Source organism: Vigna unguiculata, chromosome 1 (genome assembly GCF_004118075.2).
Source record: "Vigna unguiculata cultivar IT97K-499-35 chromosome 1, ASM411807v1, whole genome shotgun sequence".
Taxonomy (NCBI): Eukaryota; Viridiplantae; Streptophyta; class Magnoliopsida; order Fabales; family Fabaceae; genus Vigna; species Vigna unguiculata.
In genome coordinates this window covers 3,316,571-3,333,985 of record NC_040279.1, presented here as the reverse complement: position 1 = coordinate 3,333,985, position 17,415 = coordinate 3,316,571, and the positions used below count along the sequence as shown (strand labels likewise).

General features: G+C 32.9%; 3 protein-coding genes across 3 annotated transcripts; 2 read left to right on the top strand and 1 right to left on the bottom strand.

Annotated features, from left to right (window-relative positions):
* Window positions 1-720: 720 nt before the first annotated feature.
* On the bottom strand, window positions 721-1,367 carry LOC114176605 (probable calcium-binding protein CML41). Its single transcript, XM_028061693.1, has one exon. The coding sequence runs from the start codon at window positions 1,292-1,294 to the stop codon at window positions 866-868; it is 429 nt and encodes a 142-aa protein (XP_027917494.1). The 5' UTR covers window positions 1,295-1,367; the 3' UTR covers window positions 721-865.
* A 6,248-nt stretch (window positions 1,368-7,615) lies between these two features.
* On the top strand, window positions 7,616-8,213 carry LOC114176275 (probable calcium-binding protein CML41). The gene has a single exon (XM_028061260.1). The coding sequence runs from the start codon at window positions 7,689-7,691 to the stop codon at window positions 8,115-8,117; it is 429 nt and encodes a 142-aa protein (XP_027917061.1). The 5' UTR covers window positions 7,616-7,688; the 3' UTR covers window positions 8,118-8,213.
* A 4,397-nt stretch (window positions 8,214-12,610) lies between these two features.
* LOC114186541 (aspartyl protease AED3-like) lies at window positions 12,611-15,787 on the top strand. Its single transcript, XM_028074479.1, has 3 exons — window positions 12,611-13,273; window positions 14,503-14,977; window positions 15,087-15,787. Exons 1-3 carry the CDS (start codon window positions 12,800-12,802, stop codon window positions 15,452-15,454), a joined length of 1,317 nt encoding a protein of 438 aa, XP_027930280.1. The 5' UTR covers window positions 12,611-12,799; the 3' UTR covers window positions 15,455-15,787.
* The last annotated feature ends 1,628 nt before the right edge of the window (window positions 15,788-17,415 follow it).

Sequence of the window (17,415 nt, the reverse complement as noted above, 5' to 3'; positions counted from 1 at the left end):
TGTAATGTCATTAAGTTAATATAAAAAGTAAATTCATATTTATAAAAAACAAAGTGGGATGAATGGAGAAAAGAAGAAAAAATAACTCCTTATAAATGAAGAAGAAAAACATAATTGTTATGACAATTTTATAAAAACAATATGTAGAAATAACTGTTATTTTTAAAAAATAATAAATAATTTATTAAAAAAGGAATCTTCTTTGATATATATAGTTATAGATTATTGTTATATTTTTATTATTAATTTTATTATTATTATTAGTATTATTATTGTTTATTATTATGATTATTATTATCATTAGCATTATTATTTGTTATTAGCATTATTTATATTAGTATTATTATTTCAATTAATAATATTATTACTATTAATAGCATTGATATCGTAATTAAAAATATTATTAATATCTGTAGTATTAATACTATTATTATTATTAATATTTTTTGTTGATATTATTGTTAACATTATTATTACATAGTAACCTAAAATGATGTACAAAGATATGAATAAATTGAATATACTCCATTATTTTCGCCCAACACCCAATGAATATTAAAATTACCATTACCATTTTGCACTTTCTCAATGTTACAATATGAAAGTCAAAAATGATTTTTGGATTATATAATTCTAAAGTTAACTTACTTTTCTTAAAAAATTATTTTGAATTATGAATACAAAAGTAGAAAAGAGAGTAAATGGTTGATTATATTGTTATTGGTCTTCTAAAAATAAATAAGATACTTCTATTTTATCAACATCAATATCTTTGTTCTAGAAGGCTAATAATGAATATCCATATGTGAATAAAATGATGTACAAAGATATGAATAAATTGAATATAAAATAGATAAAAGAGGGATCAGTGCATCATGAGTGTAAACTCATGAAAGCTGAGGAGGCCATCACCATTGAGATCAAAGTGATGAATCATGGCTTTGCATTGGTGGATGGATTTTGATTCCCCTAACCTACCAAGCATTGTTTGCAAGCTGTTGGGAGTTATGAACCCTAACATTTCAGAATCATTGTACATCTCAAAAGCCTCTTCCAAATCCCTCATCTTCTCTTCTTCTCCTGCACCTTCCATCATCTTCACCAGATCCTCCATACTCACACACCCATCACCGTCGGAATCCAATTCCTGAACCAACAATTCAACCTCTTTCAACACTAACTCATCACCCATCATCCCCAGCTTCTTCCTCAGCTCCCATGGCGAAATCTTCCCATCACCATCTTCATCGAAGTACTTCATCACACGCTCATAATCTCTCTTAACCAACTTCATCCTCTGAAATGCTTATGCACAAGATTATCTGATTATGGGAATATTGGGGGTGATGTTCTTATGTTGGCTATGGGATCTCAACATATATAATAGAAGAAACGAAGGAGAAAGGAAAAAGGGCTTAACGCGCTAAAACCCTAAACAGCGTAACACGAGATTGCGCTGAAGGAGACAGGAAGAATCGCTGCTTACCTAATACTATATAACACTATTTATTCAAAGACGTGTAAAATACAAAGTCAATTTTCTCCCTCACCTTTAATAATAAATTCATTGATTATACTTAAAATAAATTCATGTCTAAAATAACTTTTATTTGATCCAATATAAAAATATCTACACTCATTATACTTACAAAAATTCTGAAAACTGGTTGGTTGTCTAATAATTTCTAAAAGTCTTTTGTTTTTCTTTTCTGGTCACGAAATATGCATGGCAGCAAAATTTGCTTGTTACGTAATCAATTTCCTTAAATATGTTTTTTTTTCCGAAAGGCTTTGATTTTAATTCGGCTAACATATTTCTTTTCGAAATTTGAAAATCCTACATAAAATTTATAATAGTATACAATATTCATTAAGTGGGTGTTTTTTCTTAAATATGTTTTGTTTGAAATACATAATTTCAAGTAAATTATAATATATAAAACTATATGTTGTGATTTATGTAACTCATATTTCTGTTTTTTTTATTATATTTAAAAAATTTAGCATTTTTTCTCTTCAAAAACGATGTTGACAAATTATATCTGTACTAAAAATTAGTATACATTATTACTTTATAATACACATTATGCTTATTTGTTTTTTTTTTTTTTGTTATAAATGTTCAATCTATATTGCTTTTCTAATATTGTGTTTTTCTAATTTACACTAATAAGGATGTCAAAAAAATCCGTACTCGCGAGTATCCGTGGATAAAACCCGCAACGGATAGGAAACAAATATTAAAAATGGATACCCGCTATCCGCGGGTACGAGTATTTTTGATACCCGCATGTTAACGGGGCAGGTACAGGTATCATATTATCCGTACCCGTAGATACTCGTACCCGCTAAACTTACACCCATTGATTCTTCTCTTTTCTTTCTTTAAAATTGGGCATATACATCAAACCTTATATAGACAATGACATTTATGGTATGCTTATTGTCAAATGATGGAATCAAAATAAGAATATTTGACACATGTTTATTATTTGTTTATTTTGCTTATTTTTCAGGAATCAATAGAAGAAGGTGGATTTGTTGATCAAAGCACTAGTTAAAGGATTTTTTATTGTATTGAACGTCATTTTATATTTACTTTTATAATTATTTGGACTTGTATCAACTTGAGTTTATTTAAAATTTATGACACTGGTGTATTTTATTTTATTTGAAGTTATGATTAAATATTTATTTTTTAAATAATTTTGCAAATACTCGCGAATACCCGCATAACGGATACCTGACGAATATGAATACAGGTACGAAATAAATATTTATCCAATAGATAAGGTACGGAACAGATAACAGTTGCATAATAGATACATACACCACAATTAGATATTTTATGTTTCGATAAACTTTTTCATTATAATAGTAAAGTTAAAATCTTCTTTATACTCATTATTTTCTATCATTAAAAGATGTACATGAAAGTGCGAATGCACCTGAATTTCTAGTTCATACATAGTAATGTTTTGATATGATGTTAGTATAAATAAATATAACATCGATCCGGTGAAAACTCTAAAGTAAATAAATATATGTATTTATCTAAAATTGACCATTATGAATTAAAATACTATTTTAAAAATTTGAAGAGATGTAAGTAAATAAATTTTTAACATTGAAATCAAGATTAATTCATTATCTTTTATATCAACTAAAAACAGTGAATTTAATATAAAATGAAAAAAAATAAAGACTGAGATATTTTCATTTTTTTTAGAATAAAAGCAATGTCACTCACTACTAAAGAAACTCATATTTTCTGTCATTTTTTTTTTTGAAAATTTTTTCGTAGAAAATACTTACAAATTTTGTCGTGAAAAAAAATTTACAAGAAATTGCTACCAATTTTTTTGCAAAATATTTTGTATAAAAACTTTTTGCAACAAATTATGTAGGAAATACTTATAAATTTTATAATTTTGTAGGAAATAATTACCCACAAAGGAATTACCTGTCAATTAAGATTCTTAAAAAAAATGGCAGAAATAAGTCTTTTCTTGCAAATTTTTTTAATAAATTTGCAAGAAAAATCTCATGTAATATGAGAATTTCTAATAGTGACTCTCTAATTAATCATTTAACTCGCTAATTGTTTTCCTAAGTATTTACAAGTATTTCATCAATATGCATTAGACATTAGATGTTCATTATTGTCTTAGCATATTATTTCTACATTAACCACCTTACTCAACAAGACATAGACAATGTTGGCGAATTTGGAACAAGAAAAATTTGTTTTTGTTTGTAAGCCCCATTTTTCAACTCCATTTGGGACCCCCCAAGATGTTAAAACAAATTTGTCTAATATAACCCAACCAAGAAAGGGATCTGAACTGGTTATTGAGTCTTTCACTTATTTAAATTGAATCTTGAAAGTTTCTTTAACCCTTATGACCCAATTAACCAATTTTACAATTATGTGTTAATGAATTGTGTAAAGCAATCAAGAAAGATGTAAAAGAAGAGAGAAACCAAGAACACAACAATTTATATTGGTTCGATTCAAAATGAATCTACGTCCAGTCTTCTCCTAAGTAAACCCACTTAGGAGGATTCCACTAAATCAATAGAGATTCAAGAATTACAAGAGCATCTATATAATTCAAGACCCTAAAGACTAAGGAGCTTGATCTACAAATCAAGAACTCCCCCTAGATGCAATGCATCCACACAATTGCATCTAGCCCTTCACTTTACACAATGAATTCAACTATGAACAAAAATACAACAAGAAAGAATCAAGAAACGAGTACACCTAGTAGTAGTGCAGATTTGACACTTGACTCCTAGATCCAAGCTTGGCCCATCAAGATTGAATCCAGCATCAACCTTCTTGAATCTTTACATCAATGATCTCTCAATAATGCTTAGGAACTCTGTAAATCTCAGAAGGCAGTTTCTCAGAAAGTCTCTCAGGAAATCTGTAATTTTTCTCCACACTTAAAATTGATTTCAGAAACTGGTTTTATACATAGTTCACTGTAGTCATTAATGGATTAGGAATTTACCTAATGGATTATCGCGAGTGTGTTTTAACTACCTTAGTGTAGTACCCTCAGCTAATCTATTAGTTAAATAGCTAATCAATTTATGAATGCACATGCAAGGGTTTGATGGTTAATACAACTCAATACAATCTTGTTTTACATATGATATTTTTGCTCTAACACCCTAATGCACAATCTAACAAAACAGGACTAATTCCAAACTAGTAATTCACATGATGTGTGGACTTGGACATCATCAAAACCATCTACATATGAGTTGAAGTAGCTCCCCCTTTAACACAAGACCCATGTCCAACCATTAATTCTCACTTGTGTCTCATTTTTAAAAACAACTACCCTGCCTCCTTTATCTTCTGAGTAGAAGCTCTGCTAGGGCACAACTAGTTCCTCCGTTAGGTTAATCGAACTCTACTTCTAAGTAAGTAAAACTCTAGACTCTTGTTCCCTTTTTCATTTCTCTTTTGTTTGGAAACTCTAGACCTCAACTAGGGTCTTAGTTTCGTTTTCCTTGCTTGTTTTCTAGCTCTGTAAACTATCACATGCAGTGGTGCTCTTCTTTGGGTTTCTGTGTAGATTTGCTAGCGTTTTTCTAAGTAAGGGAAGCTAGGGTTTCATGTTCTTGTGTTATTTTTGCATGTTGTTGGACTGTCTAATGTTCTTAAATGTTTGTATGGTGTTGTTGATAGTGTGACAAATGTATCGTGTGTGCTTCTGGTTTGAATCTGGCTTGCCTACGTGGGACAATAGGGAGAATTGGTATTTTCGCCCAAGCGAGCTTGTCTCGCCTAGGCAAGAATAACAGAAGCTCGCCCTAGTTTCTGCTCGAGCACTCCCTCAACGAAAAGCTTTCTTTTTGAGCGACGAATCATCTCGCTCAGGCGAGTAGGTCTCGCCTAAGCGAGAACTCATGGAAACCTGTGTGTTTTTTGCTCAGATATTGTCGCTCAGGCGAGGGACTTTAATTTTGGGCGAAGAGCGATCTCGCCCAAGCGAGAAGGCCCCGCTTAGGCGAGAATTCGCAGAACGCTCACTATGCCATTGTCGCAATTCTTGCTCAGACGAGAATGCCTAGCTTAAGCGAGAGAGTCTATGTCGCTTGAGCGAAGGCTTCTAGCCTAAGCGAGAATGGTGCATATTTGATTTTTATTTTCCTTGTTTCGTCTATGATTGGCTGTATATCTTGAAAATGCATGAAGTATATGGCTCTGCATGTCTTATGAGACTTTATGAATTGGAATTGATGAGCTTGGTATGAATTAAATCATGAATCATGGTTGGTTAGTTGAGTATTGGCATGCGATTTTGATGATATGAGATAGCATGTGGAATATGGTGTGAGAACATGGATGTGGAATGAGATAGACGTAATTTTATAAAATTCTTGGTGAGATTTCATGGTGGTGTTGTAGTGTATATAATTAGATAATGATTCAAGTAAGGATTGCATCTTGAAACTCTAAAGAATTAGTTAGTTCCACGTAGAGCAGACTAATACAAGTGGTGAAAGTAGCGGGAGACCCTAGTATTTGGCAGGATAATGACCCTAGATGATTGAAGGCTAACCTTGTGTGTGGTAAGGTGAAATCCATTGGCAATGACTATACAAACTAGAAGAGGCCACCACAAGTGTAAGTATCCCGTGAATCCGATCTTATTATATGTATCCATATAATTGAGTCATAGAGTCTTGCATTATTTGCTAACATGTGTTGAATCCCTACTTGTTGCCTATTGGAGAACTATTTAATATTGCTTGCTAAATGCCATGTTAAAAATCTCTTTTTACTCTAGTTTACCCTTTTTGCTTGTGTCTGTCTTCTTGTATGGTTTTTCCTTTTTGCAATGATCACCAATTTATTGGTCTGAGCAGATGTGGAAATCCCTGGTGTCATCAGGATGATGGGAACGCTCCTACGTAGTTAGCCTCGTGTCGGTGTTGGCTCACTGTTGAGCTCCTTTTGAAGAACCATTATTGTTGTGTATTTCTGTTGCTTCTTCCATATTTTGTTATGGACATCTGTTTTGTGCCTTAAATTTTCCTTCCCGTATATCATTGATAACTGTAATAGTTAACACCTATATATTTCTTTTTGGTGCTCTAGTTATATTAAAATTATGTGATGCTTCGTTTGTTAGACATATTGTATTTGAATGGAATGTCATATTATTCCTACCATGTCTAATAGTCTCATATTATTTAGAAGTCGAGATCTAAGACGATTTAAATATCATTTCTCTTTCAACCCTCTGAGATGTATTTTTAGGACAAAATCATTAGAAATTCTATCATCATACTTGATATTAAAACATGGGCGGATAATTAAAACATTGGCGGATAACAGCTTAAGTCGATGCAGAGCATGACCTATCCTGGGTATAGGCCATATCAAAAAGCGGTTTCTTTACTAAAAGGGAAGTCGTGCATTCCTTATACGCTTTGCAATTGCTGCAGGGAAGTCGTTCCGCCGCATAGGTTTTCAATATAGGAAAGTGGTGGCCCCCCTCAAGCATTGTTCAGGCAATTCATAAGAAGCTATATTTCATATAGCGTTACAAGTTCTCAAATGTTTACTTTAGACAACTTTGTAGTCGATGAAAATATATTTTCATCTTCATTCAACATGAGAATTTTCAGAAATTTCTTGGATTTTACTTTAGAAACGGTTACGTAAAGTTAACTAGCTATGAATTAATACTTTGAAAGGTGAAGTTTAAATTTGAAAAATATTATTCAGTTGAGTAATTATTGTTTAATTTTTTTAAAGCGATGTGTATCTTATTCCATTACTTTTTCACGTGTTATTTTATGTCAACATAAAAAAGAAAAAAAAAACATATAAGAATTATACGACAATGACATTAATATAAAACTTGGGCTTAATCATTATAGGTTCGCGGCAAACTCCTGAAAGTACCAAAATTGACCGTGTTTTGTATTGATAGATAGTTGGTAAGAAAGCGGTACAAACACGCCATTCATTATTCCTTTGGTATCGTATTCTCGTATTCTCGTATTCTCCTATGATGCTGTGTTTTGGGCGCGTTAAGCCCTTTTTCCTTTCTCCTTCCTATCTTCTATTATATATGTTGAGATCCCATAGCCAACATAAGAACATCACCTCCAATATTCCCATAATCAGATAATCTTGTGCATAAGCATTTCAGAGGATGAAGTTGGTTAAGAGAGATTATGAGCGTGTGATGAAGTACTTCGATGAAGATGGTGATGGGAAGATTTCGCCATGGGAGCTGAGGAAGAAGCTGGGGATGATGGGTGATGAGTTAGTGTTGAAAGAGGTTGAATTGTTGGTTCAGGAATTGGATTCCGACGGTGATGGGTGTGTGAGTATGGAGGATCTGGTGAAGATGATGGAAGGTGCAGGAGAAGAAGAGAAGATGAGGGATTTGGAAGAGGCTTTTGAGATGTACAATGATTCTGAAATGTTAGGGTTCATAACTCCCAACAGCTTGCAAACAATGCTTGGTAGGTTAGGGGAATCAAAATCCATCCACCAATGCAAAGCCATGATTCATCACTTTGATCTCAATGGTGATGGCCTCCTCAGCTTTCATGAGTTTACACTCATGATGCACTGATCCCTCTTTTATTTATTTTATATTCAATTTATTCATATCTCTGTACATCATTTTAGATTACTGTGTAATATATAATAATGTTAACCACATTAGTTATTTTTTCTAGTCATCTCCGTAGGAAAAAAATTTAATTGAAGCATTTTTTCTAAAGTTGAAATATAAGTGATATTTTTTAAAAAATGGATACTAAATCGACACACATTTATTAAAGAGGTATCATCCAAATAATTAAACTTTTTAAAAAAAGTAAGTTAAGTTTAGAATTATATAATCCAAAAATCATTTTTGACTTGGAAAAATTTGTCCTAGAAGGATTTATGTTAGCCCACAACAAATTGGGTCGAAATATTTCTAAAGCCCAAAGTAAGTCTTTTCAAACTAATACATGTTTATTTAAATAAACTTCTCCTTAAATTTATAAACCAGAAAAATAAGATTTAAATCAGTTATGTTACATGGTTTTTATAAATTAATGTTAATTTATAAAAAAAAAAATCATTTTTTCTAAATATTTAAAAAGGAATTTTCTTTTATATATATATAATTTTCTCATAGGTAATGTATGAGATATTATAAATCCTAATTTTCGTTCATAAAAGAAAAGGAAAAAGCAGTATTTATCACATGTGAGGTTTATGATCACTTGTGCGGCACGCTTGCACATTGCGTCTGATTTGGTAAACAAATAAGAGTGCCACACATATGTGGGTGCCAACCTTTTATTCTTAATGTCTTGAAAGTTTTTTTTTTTTTTCATTTTTTAAGTAGTTTCATGTATGAAAAATATTTTTGTTCCTACACGTTAATATAATTGTATTTTTTAATACATATGGAGAATTTGTATTTTAAAGCTTCTAATAAAGAAAAAATAGATATTAAAATTTATTTTTTAAAATAAACTATATTATTATGATATATTAATTATTATAGTACCCCATCAGAAAATTCCTTAATATGAAAAAAAAATGTTGGAGAATCATTAATCAACAAAATATCAACATTCAAGAGAAAGAGAAAAACACCTAACTCAATTAGTTCCACAAATTTCACCACCACCTTCAATTCGAACCTATATAGTCCAAACAACCACAAAAGAAAACATTATTAGGGAAAAAAATGGATAAATATAATAGAAAAAATGGGCTATTTAAATGGAAAAAGAAAGAGTTTTCTTTGTATTTATTTATGTAAGAATTAGAATACTAATACCTTTATAAATAAATAGTGACAATTTGTTAAAATTTTGGTGATACCATTTTGGATACAGTACAAACCATAAATAATTCATACCAATACCATAAATACATTGTGTAAATTTTTCCAACGGTTCAACAAACTAACTACAATAATAACTTTTACTCCTTTTTTTAAATATAAATCTATTTAATACTTTAATGTTATTGAAAATGTTATATTTTCATAATAAAATTCTAAATGAAATAAATTAGCAACTTTCCCTGCTTCATGTCACATGAGTGGGAATTTTCGCCCCTTTAATTAGTCCCACCAAAGATAATATTTTTCTTGAGATATTTAATTTTCATAAAAATCTAAAGAAAAAAACAACTTTTCCATTCCCATTAGTGGAAGTTTCTTTTTCTCAAAACCCCACAAAAAAAAAAATCTGTCTCCACTATTTTTCTTTGAAATAAATACTACAAATATAACTTTGATATTTTCATTTTGTTATAAATATAAACAGTAGTGTTACTCTTTCCTACCATATTATGCTTTGTTATATGATTTGACTATATTCATATGTCTTTCTACATAGAGGTCATGGAACCACTTACAATAATTGCATATGACATATTCTCCAAGATGAAGAGGGACTTATATTCAAACTCTATAATTTTATTTTTCTTGTTAATGATTTCTATAGTTTATGATGTTCTGATTAAAGCTTAAGAAGAAAAAAGTAGCACTTAACAGTGCCTCTGTGCTCACAGGTAAACCAGTAATAGGATTAAAAGTGGCCCTTTTTTTTCAAAGGTTATGATGTTTGGACACGCCCGTGTCCGACACATCTCATAAATGGTGTGTTTCGTGTTCGACACGTATAAGACACCTCGATACTCATACGATATTTGTAAGACGCATTATGTCCAATCTAAAAGATTTTTTTTTTTAACTTTGACTTGATTTTGATGATTAAAATAAGAAACAAATCTTATTCTATAACTACTTTTCGCATATTAGATATTAGATAAATAAATTGGATTCATTTTTGTGTAAGTTGGTAATGTGTTAGTTGACAATTTCAAAGTTAACATGTATATACACGTCGTGTCCCGTATCCTATGTTTTTTCAATTTAGTTGTATCTTCGTATCCATTTACGGGTAACATAACCGCTCTGATAGTAGATGACACGATAAATCTTAAAAACAACAAATTTTATTAGAATAGGTTCTAGTTTATAATTTTTTTTTGTTTAAAAGTAGATTTTAAGTCTATCTCAATTCCACAAAATTGGTTTGTAAGATGAGATTTATACCACTCACATTTATTTTAACTCTATAAAATCGATTTGTAAGATAAGATTTATACCATCACTTATATACCGTAAACTCACTTTATATTTGGTCGTATATCTGATGGTAACGTGAGATTCCAACGGTCTAAGAAAAAGGAAATTGATTAACTTAGTCTAAGTTAAAACTGCACTTTTATCCAAGACAGTCAAAATTCAAATTCTGTGATTTTGGATGGCAAGGATCCAAAATATAAGTGTAAGAGATTGATGATCTGAATGTGAGGTAACCAGAATGCACATGACTAAATCTCAAACTTTTCTCAAGTGCCAACCACAGTGGTGAAATCACATGTGACACTGTCAATGCAATAGATTCTCTCGGTTCTGATGTCTGTTAACTTATATAATACAACAATGTCCCCAATGCAGTTCCTTCAAAGCTGAGCTTGATGGCACTAGGGTCTTTATCAAGGGATTTCAAACCCAAGTGAAGAAAATGACCACAACAATGAGAATCCAATCTCTTACTTAAATTAAACGTTCCATGTTCTTCAACTTCACTGATCACTGATCAGATCAAGATCTTACACTTCAAATATTTTATTTTTATAGCTTATGAAACAACCATGTCACTTGTCCACTTAGTGGGTGTTTGTATATGGTTATGAGTGTAACCTCTCACAAATTTTAATTCATGGTACCGACACAGGTCGGTCTCAGAGCAAATCAATCTTTTTGTATCATCAACTCCCATTTTCTGGGGGTCCTACACTACAAATAATAGTGCAGCTTTATCTTTTAAAAATTATAACTTTTATCAATCAGCACTAAGCAATGATAATTAAGAATCTCTTTACACTTTTCTTGAACAATCCCCTTCTGGGGTCTAATCATTTTGGCACTACTACTACATCAGATTTTGATTCATTTTATCATATTTAAGGTGCATGGAACAGTCTTCACTTTGGTTTAAACAAATATCATGTATGGCCCCATTAATATATACTATATTCCTACACATATATACCAGAGAATATGTCAGTTGAGATCGAAACAACTTTGTTTATGTCACAGACAGTGAAATTGACTTTGCAAGATTTCATATTATACATTGTTGAAACATTTTGTGAAGAGGGAAACCTATTATTGTAGAGCTTCCAAGCTCAATCTAAGGATTTCTTTCTTGCTTGTGTAATGATTTGTGACAATGATGCAGCATAGCAAATATGATGCCTGGCTATAACTGTGTGGTGGAGTCAAGGAATAAGATAAGATAAGAAAAAAAAAAACACAACACAACCCGTGAAAAGGTAAATCTAACTATGGAATAAAAGGGCACAACAATTCAGCTGAAATCACGGTTTCTTGTTTTGTGCTATGCTTGATTTGTCTTTTCTGCAAGAAATTAATTACCTGAACTGTGTTCTTTGTTCCAAGTCTTGAAAACCATTCTCTCTTGCAGTTAAAATTTTGAGGAGAAATCAATAATGGATATTCTGAAAAAGTGTTCCAAGTTCAATCTGTATAGTGTTGTGCATTATGGTACTTCCATGCCCCCACATTTGCACCATCCTTTCTTGCCTTAACAACCAAAGAGCACTTTCACTTTGGCTTGTGAAAGACAATACTTTTGCTCAACCCATAACTTTTCAATTATTCATGGATTTATTAGTTTTACATTCTACCACAGTAGCATCCCCAAAGCTGCAAAACCACACCATTATTGAACATTTATTTGTCATAGCTACTTGATTTGTCCCAGATGGATAATTCTGCATCATTCAAAAGTGTTCTAACCAAAAAAAAAAAAACTTTTCTTCCTTAACTTACCCTTTTGTTACCCAAATGAAAAAATTGATGTAAAATTACAAGTGAGTTGTTAAAAAAGGTTTCTTTAGCTAAAAAAATTGGAGTATATAGTGAAAGGTGTGTGATACAGGTAATAGGCAGAGTAGGGTACAAAACCAAATGGAGTACACTCTGTTATCTCCCACTTACTTCTAAATAACTCTACTTGTCACCCCCACAGTGTCAATACCACTAGGTATAGTGTCCCATACCCCTTTCTCACCTACAGACCCCAAAATAATGTTTTCCCTTGAAAATACCAAAAAACAATAAAAAGTTCATTTTTTTTCCCCTTTTTACTATATAAAGGACTCAAATGAAAGCACCAAAATCACACCAGCAAATCAACAACAGCAGCCATGGAAAAAACACTCTCATTCTCACTCTCTCCTTTGTTTCTGCTCCTACTCTTCTCCCTAGTCCAAGGGCAGAACCCCAAATGTGACACACAAGACCATGGCTCAACCCTTGAAGTTTTCCATGTGTTCAGCCCTTGTTCCCCATTTAGGCCATCAAAGGCACTCTCATGGGAAGAGAGTGTCCTCCAACTGCAGGCCAAGGACCAGGCCAGGCTGCAGTTTCTGGGTAGCCTTGTGGCTGGGAGGTCAGTGGTGCCTATTGCCTCTGGCAGACAGATTATTCAGAGCCCTACTTACATTGTGAGAGCCAAAATAGGAACCCCTCCTCAGACCTTGCTCTTGGCCATGGACACCAGCAATGATGCTGCTTGGATTCCCTGCACTGCCTGTGATGGCTGCACATCAACCTTATTTGCTCCTGAAAAATCCACCACCTTCAAGAATGTTAACTGTGGTGCTCCTCAATGCAACCAGGTTCACCATCATCTTCTTCACATTTTCTCTATCTCATCATTGTCATTTACTCAGTTTTTTAGATTTTCTTTTGTTTTCCAAAACTCTCTCAACTTTCATTGCTTATAAAGTCATTGCAATCCAATGTTTTTAACATAGTATTATTCCAAAGTGTCTGGATAAACAATACATAAAGGCATAGTGGGGTTAATAGGTTAAAATCCCCACATCGTGCTGCTTACGGTTGGTCCACATTGCTATTACTATTTAAAATCTAGCATTCATGCTCTGTCTGAGAGACACAACCAAAGAGAAAAAACAAACAAATCACACCAAAGATCTAAATTCATATAATAATGGGAAAAAGAATTGTTGATGAGAATAGAGTTTAAAATTATTAAAAACTTTTAAAGAATCAGAGCACTGATTAATTACTTTGTTGATAACATCATGTGATATTCATATTTTTCTTTCACTGGGTTACTTAATGGGTTTTTTCCTAAACTTTTTTTTTTCTTTTTCTGAGAATCTTGTGACCCTTGGTAGAGGACAGCACATAGAAAATTGTGATAATTGATAGAAACATGGCCCAGATTGATTTTGTTTGATTACTCTTTTTCATTTTTCTTGACTTGGAAGGAGAAAGAGAGTCCAATGATTCTCATGGCTATCATCATCACATAGACACATGAATTCCCTTGTCCCTTAGCTTGTGGGGTTGACTCACTGTACCTTCTTTTCCCATCCCAAATTCTAAAAATTTTGAAATCTGTGTGCAATTCTGCAGTCTTTTTCCCCCCAGACAAGAAGGGTTCACGAGACTTGTTTTTTTCTGCTAAACCAACTTTTTTCCTACGGCTCGTTCAATCTTTCAAACTCTACCTTCTTATATAGTATTTTAATAACATGCTGTATTATTTTTAAATAATTAAAACAAAAAATCTGTTCTGATTTCACCACAAGTTTATCTAACAGCTAGGAATAAGCGGTGCATTCCCGAAATATTTTCCCTTTTAGATTATTTAGATTCCGTCACAGTTTTATCTCATTTCAGAAAATATTTAAATTTTGTTTGACCTAAACTCCTCTAGACGAGACAATATGAAAGTTATTAGGTATACTAAAGACAATCTTACTTCAATGCTCTTTCAAACATTTCCTTTTTAACTTAAAAATACTCAAATATATGAAATAATTAAAATTTAATTCCCTTGTATGTATGTATGACTTTGTGATGCGAACGTTTTCAGGTGCCAAACCCTAGCTGTGGAAGCAGCTCCTGCAGCTTCAACTTGACTTATGGTAGCTCCAGCATTGGTGCTAACCTGGTCCAAGATACGGTTACTCTTGCCACCGACCCTATTCCTGGCTACACCTTCGGCTGTGTTGCAAAGACTTCTGGGCCCAGTACACCACCGCAGGGGCTTTTGGGCTTGGGCCGAGGCCCGTTGTCTTTGCTGTCCCAGACCCAGAACCTATATCAATCCACCTTCTCTTACTGCTTGCCCAGCTTCAAATCACTCAACTTCTCTGGCTCGCTCAGACTTGGGCCTGTGGCCCAGCCCATTAGGATCAAGTACACCCCTCTTCTCAAGAATCCTAGAAGATCTTCACTCTATTATGTCAACTTGGTCGCAATTAGGGTTGGCCGGAAAGTTGTCGACATTCCTCAGGAGGCCTTGGCTTTCAATCCGGCCACCGGCGCCGGAACCATCTTTGATTCTGGTAATGCCTTCTTCTACCTTCTCACTCAACATAAATGCAAACAAAATGAAATACATTTATGTTATAAAACACTAAGTTAGAAGATGGTGATTTGTTGTTAAACATGCAGGCACGGTGTTCAGCAGGCTAGTTGCGCCGGCGTATGTGGCGGTCCGGGACGAGTTCCGGCGGCGAGTGGGGGGAAAGGCAAACCTAACGGTGACATCCCTGGGAGGGTTTGACACATGCTACACAGTTCCAATAGTTGCACCCACCATAACATTCATCTTCTCCGGCATGAACGTAACCCTGCCACAGGACAACATTCTCATACACAGTTCTGCAGGAAGCACCACGTGCTTGGCCATGGCTTCAGCTCCTGATAACGTCAACTCAGTGCTCAACGTCATAGCCAACATGCAACAACAAAACCACCGTGTGCTCTTCGATGTTCCCAACTCAAGGCTCGGTGTTGCTCGTGAACTTTGCACCAAATAAAATGGTTCAACCTAAACAAGTTATTTTCATGGTGTCACTTTAGTTGCATATTGCAGAGTCTTTTGGGTGATGATGCTATTTCTTCCACTGAGTTTGGTTGTATTGTAGGATGTGCTAATAAGGGTTTCATTGCTATCTGGCTAACTTTATAGTGCAAGATTTTGAGCTACTAATAGATGTGTTTATGTGCATGGAATTGAATTTGTGCTTAGAGTTGGTTGCTATTTATTATAGCTATGTGATGGTGTGTGTCACGGGTTTATATATTGTAGCTCTTTTGTCTTTTTACTCAAGCTCATTGAATTTATGAGATTTTGATATTTGGATAGGTAATAGTGCAAGTTCACGGGTCGTGTAATAAGAGAGTTATGTTTTGTTGTTTTTCATGAATAAAAGGAAAACATTTGGGTGGAAATAATGCTGTAAAATGTTCAATATATGTTAGGTTTTGTGAGATTCTTAAGTTTAAAAACGGTTGTGTTTGAATTCACTAGTGGAGCTTTTTTATGAACATGGGGGCAATTAATACTCAAACTCTGAATTTGGTACAAGTTCTGAAAAAACTACAAAACTTATTTTCATATAACATCGGTTTTGGATTTAACATATGTAATATCCTTTTGCTGATGGACATAGTACATCGGCTATGAGTTATAAGTGATGTAATATTTTCATCAACAATAAATATAGTTTGTGTTATAATGAATATAATATGTGTGGTTTTAAAAAAAAAATAATTCAAAACTTACATTTAGTATAATCACGTGTAATTATCAATTTCAAACATTCCAGTGCATCAGGAAAATATTATTTGGTAATTGTTCAAAAATAAAGTGGAGTATTTATAACACTTCAATGAATTAAAGCATAACTAATTCAAACTAGACTAACTATAAGACAATGTCTAAATACTACAAATAATTGTAGATCATAACAATTGTTAATTCTATTTTGTCAGAAATATTTTGTCAACTCTTGATATAAATATAAATAAATATTTAAATATTTAAATAAATAAGGCATAATTGAACATAAATTTAAACGAATAATTAATTTGAGATAAATATAAATAAATATTTAAAAGAGGTTGGATGTACCTTCAATGTAAATATAAATAATATAAAATTGAACAAATATCACTTTTCCTATCTGATTTAATAAGTTGTACTTTACTCTTTCTCTTCCCTTTTTTTTTTTCTCTCCTTTCTCCCTCTTTTTTTTTCTCTTTTATCTCTCCTTTTTTTCTCCCTCACATGTAAAACAATGTATCCTTTATATACGTAAAATTTTATAGCGTAAACATTAATGACTTGTTTATCTCGTGGTACCAAGATATAAACTTCTTATCTTAATTTTTCTTTTATACTCATTAGTGAGGCTGATAACGTTGTTTTCTACCGTTTATTGATGTTAAGTTTTGTGAATAAAATCAACTCTTACATAACTTTTATCTTGTTTAATCCTCTAGTTTATGTTGTTTTTGCATTGTTTCGTATTTTAGTTGTTTATATATTTTTTACTTCTAATCTTTATTATGAGTATGTGAAATAAAACAATAGGAACCAATTATGGTGGAGGAAAACAAGCTGAAACTCAAGGAAGCATGATTGGACATGAAAGATTGACTTTTACACAAATAATCATGTCGAGGGGCACCGAGATCAAGTCCAGCACTGCAAACATGGAGAAAGGACTCACATATATGTATATACTGCCTTGGACCACCCTTGGAAGGCCAAAAAATTACCATTGGGCGCCAGAGTCACTCGCTGGGCGAGTTACTGGCTCGCTGGGCGAAAATGACAGACCAGAACTGCAGTATTCGAGTCACTGGGCGAAAATATGACTCGCCCAGCGAGTTACATGTCTGAGAACGTCGTTTTTAGGCCTCGCTGGGCGAGAATGAAGCCGTTGGGCGAGAATATCGACCCCAATACGCGAATATGGTTATTTAATCATGT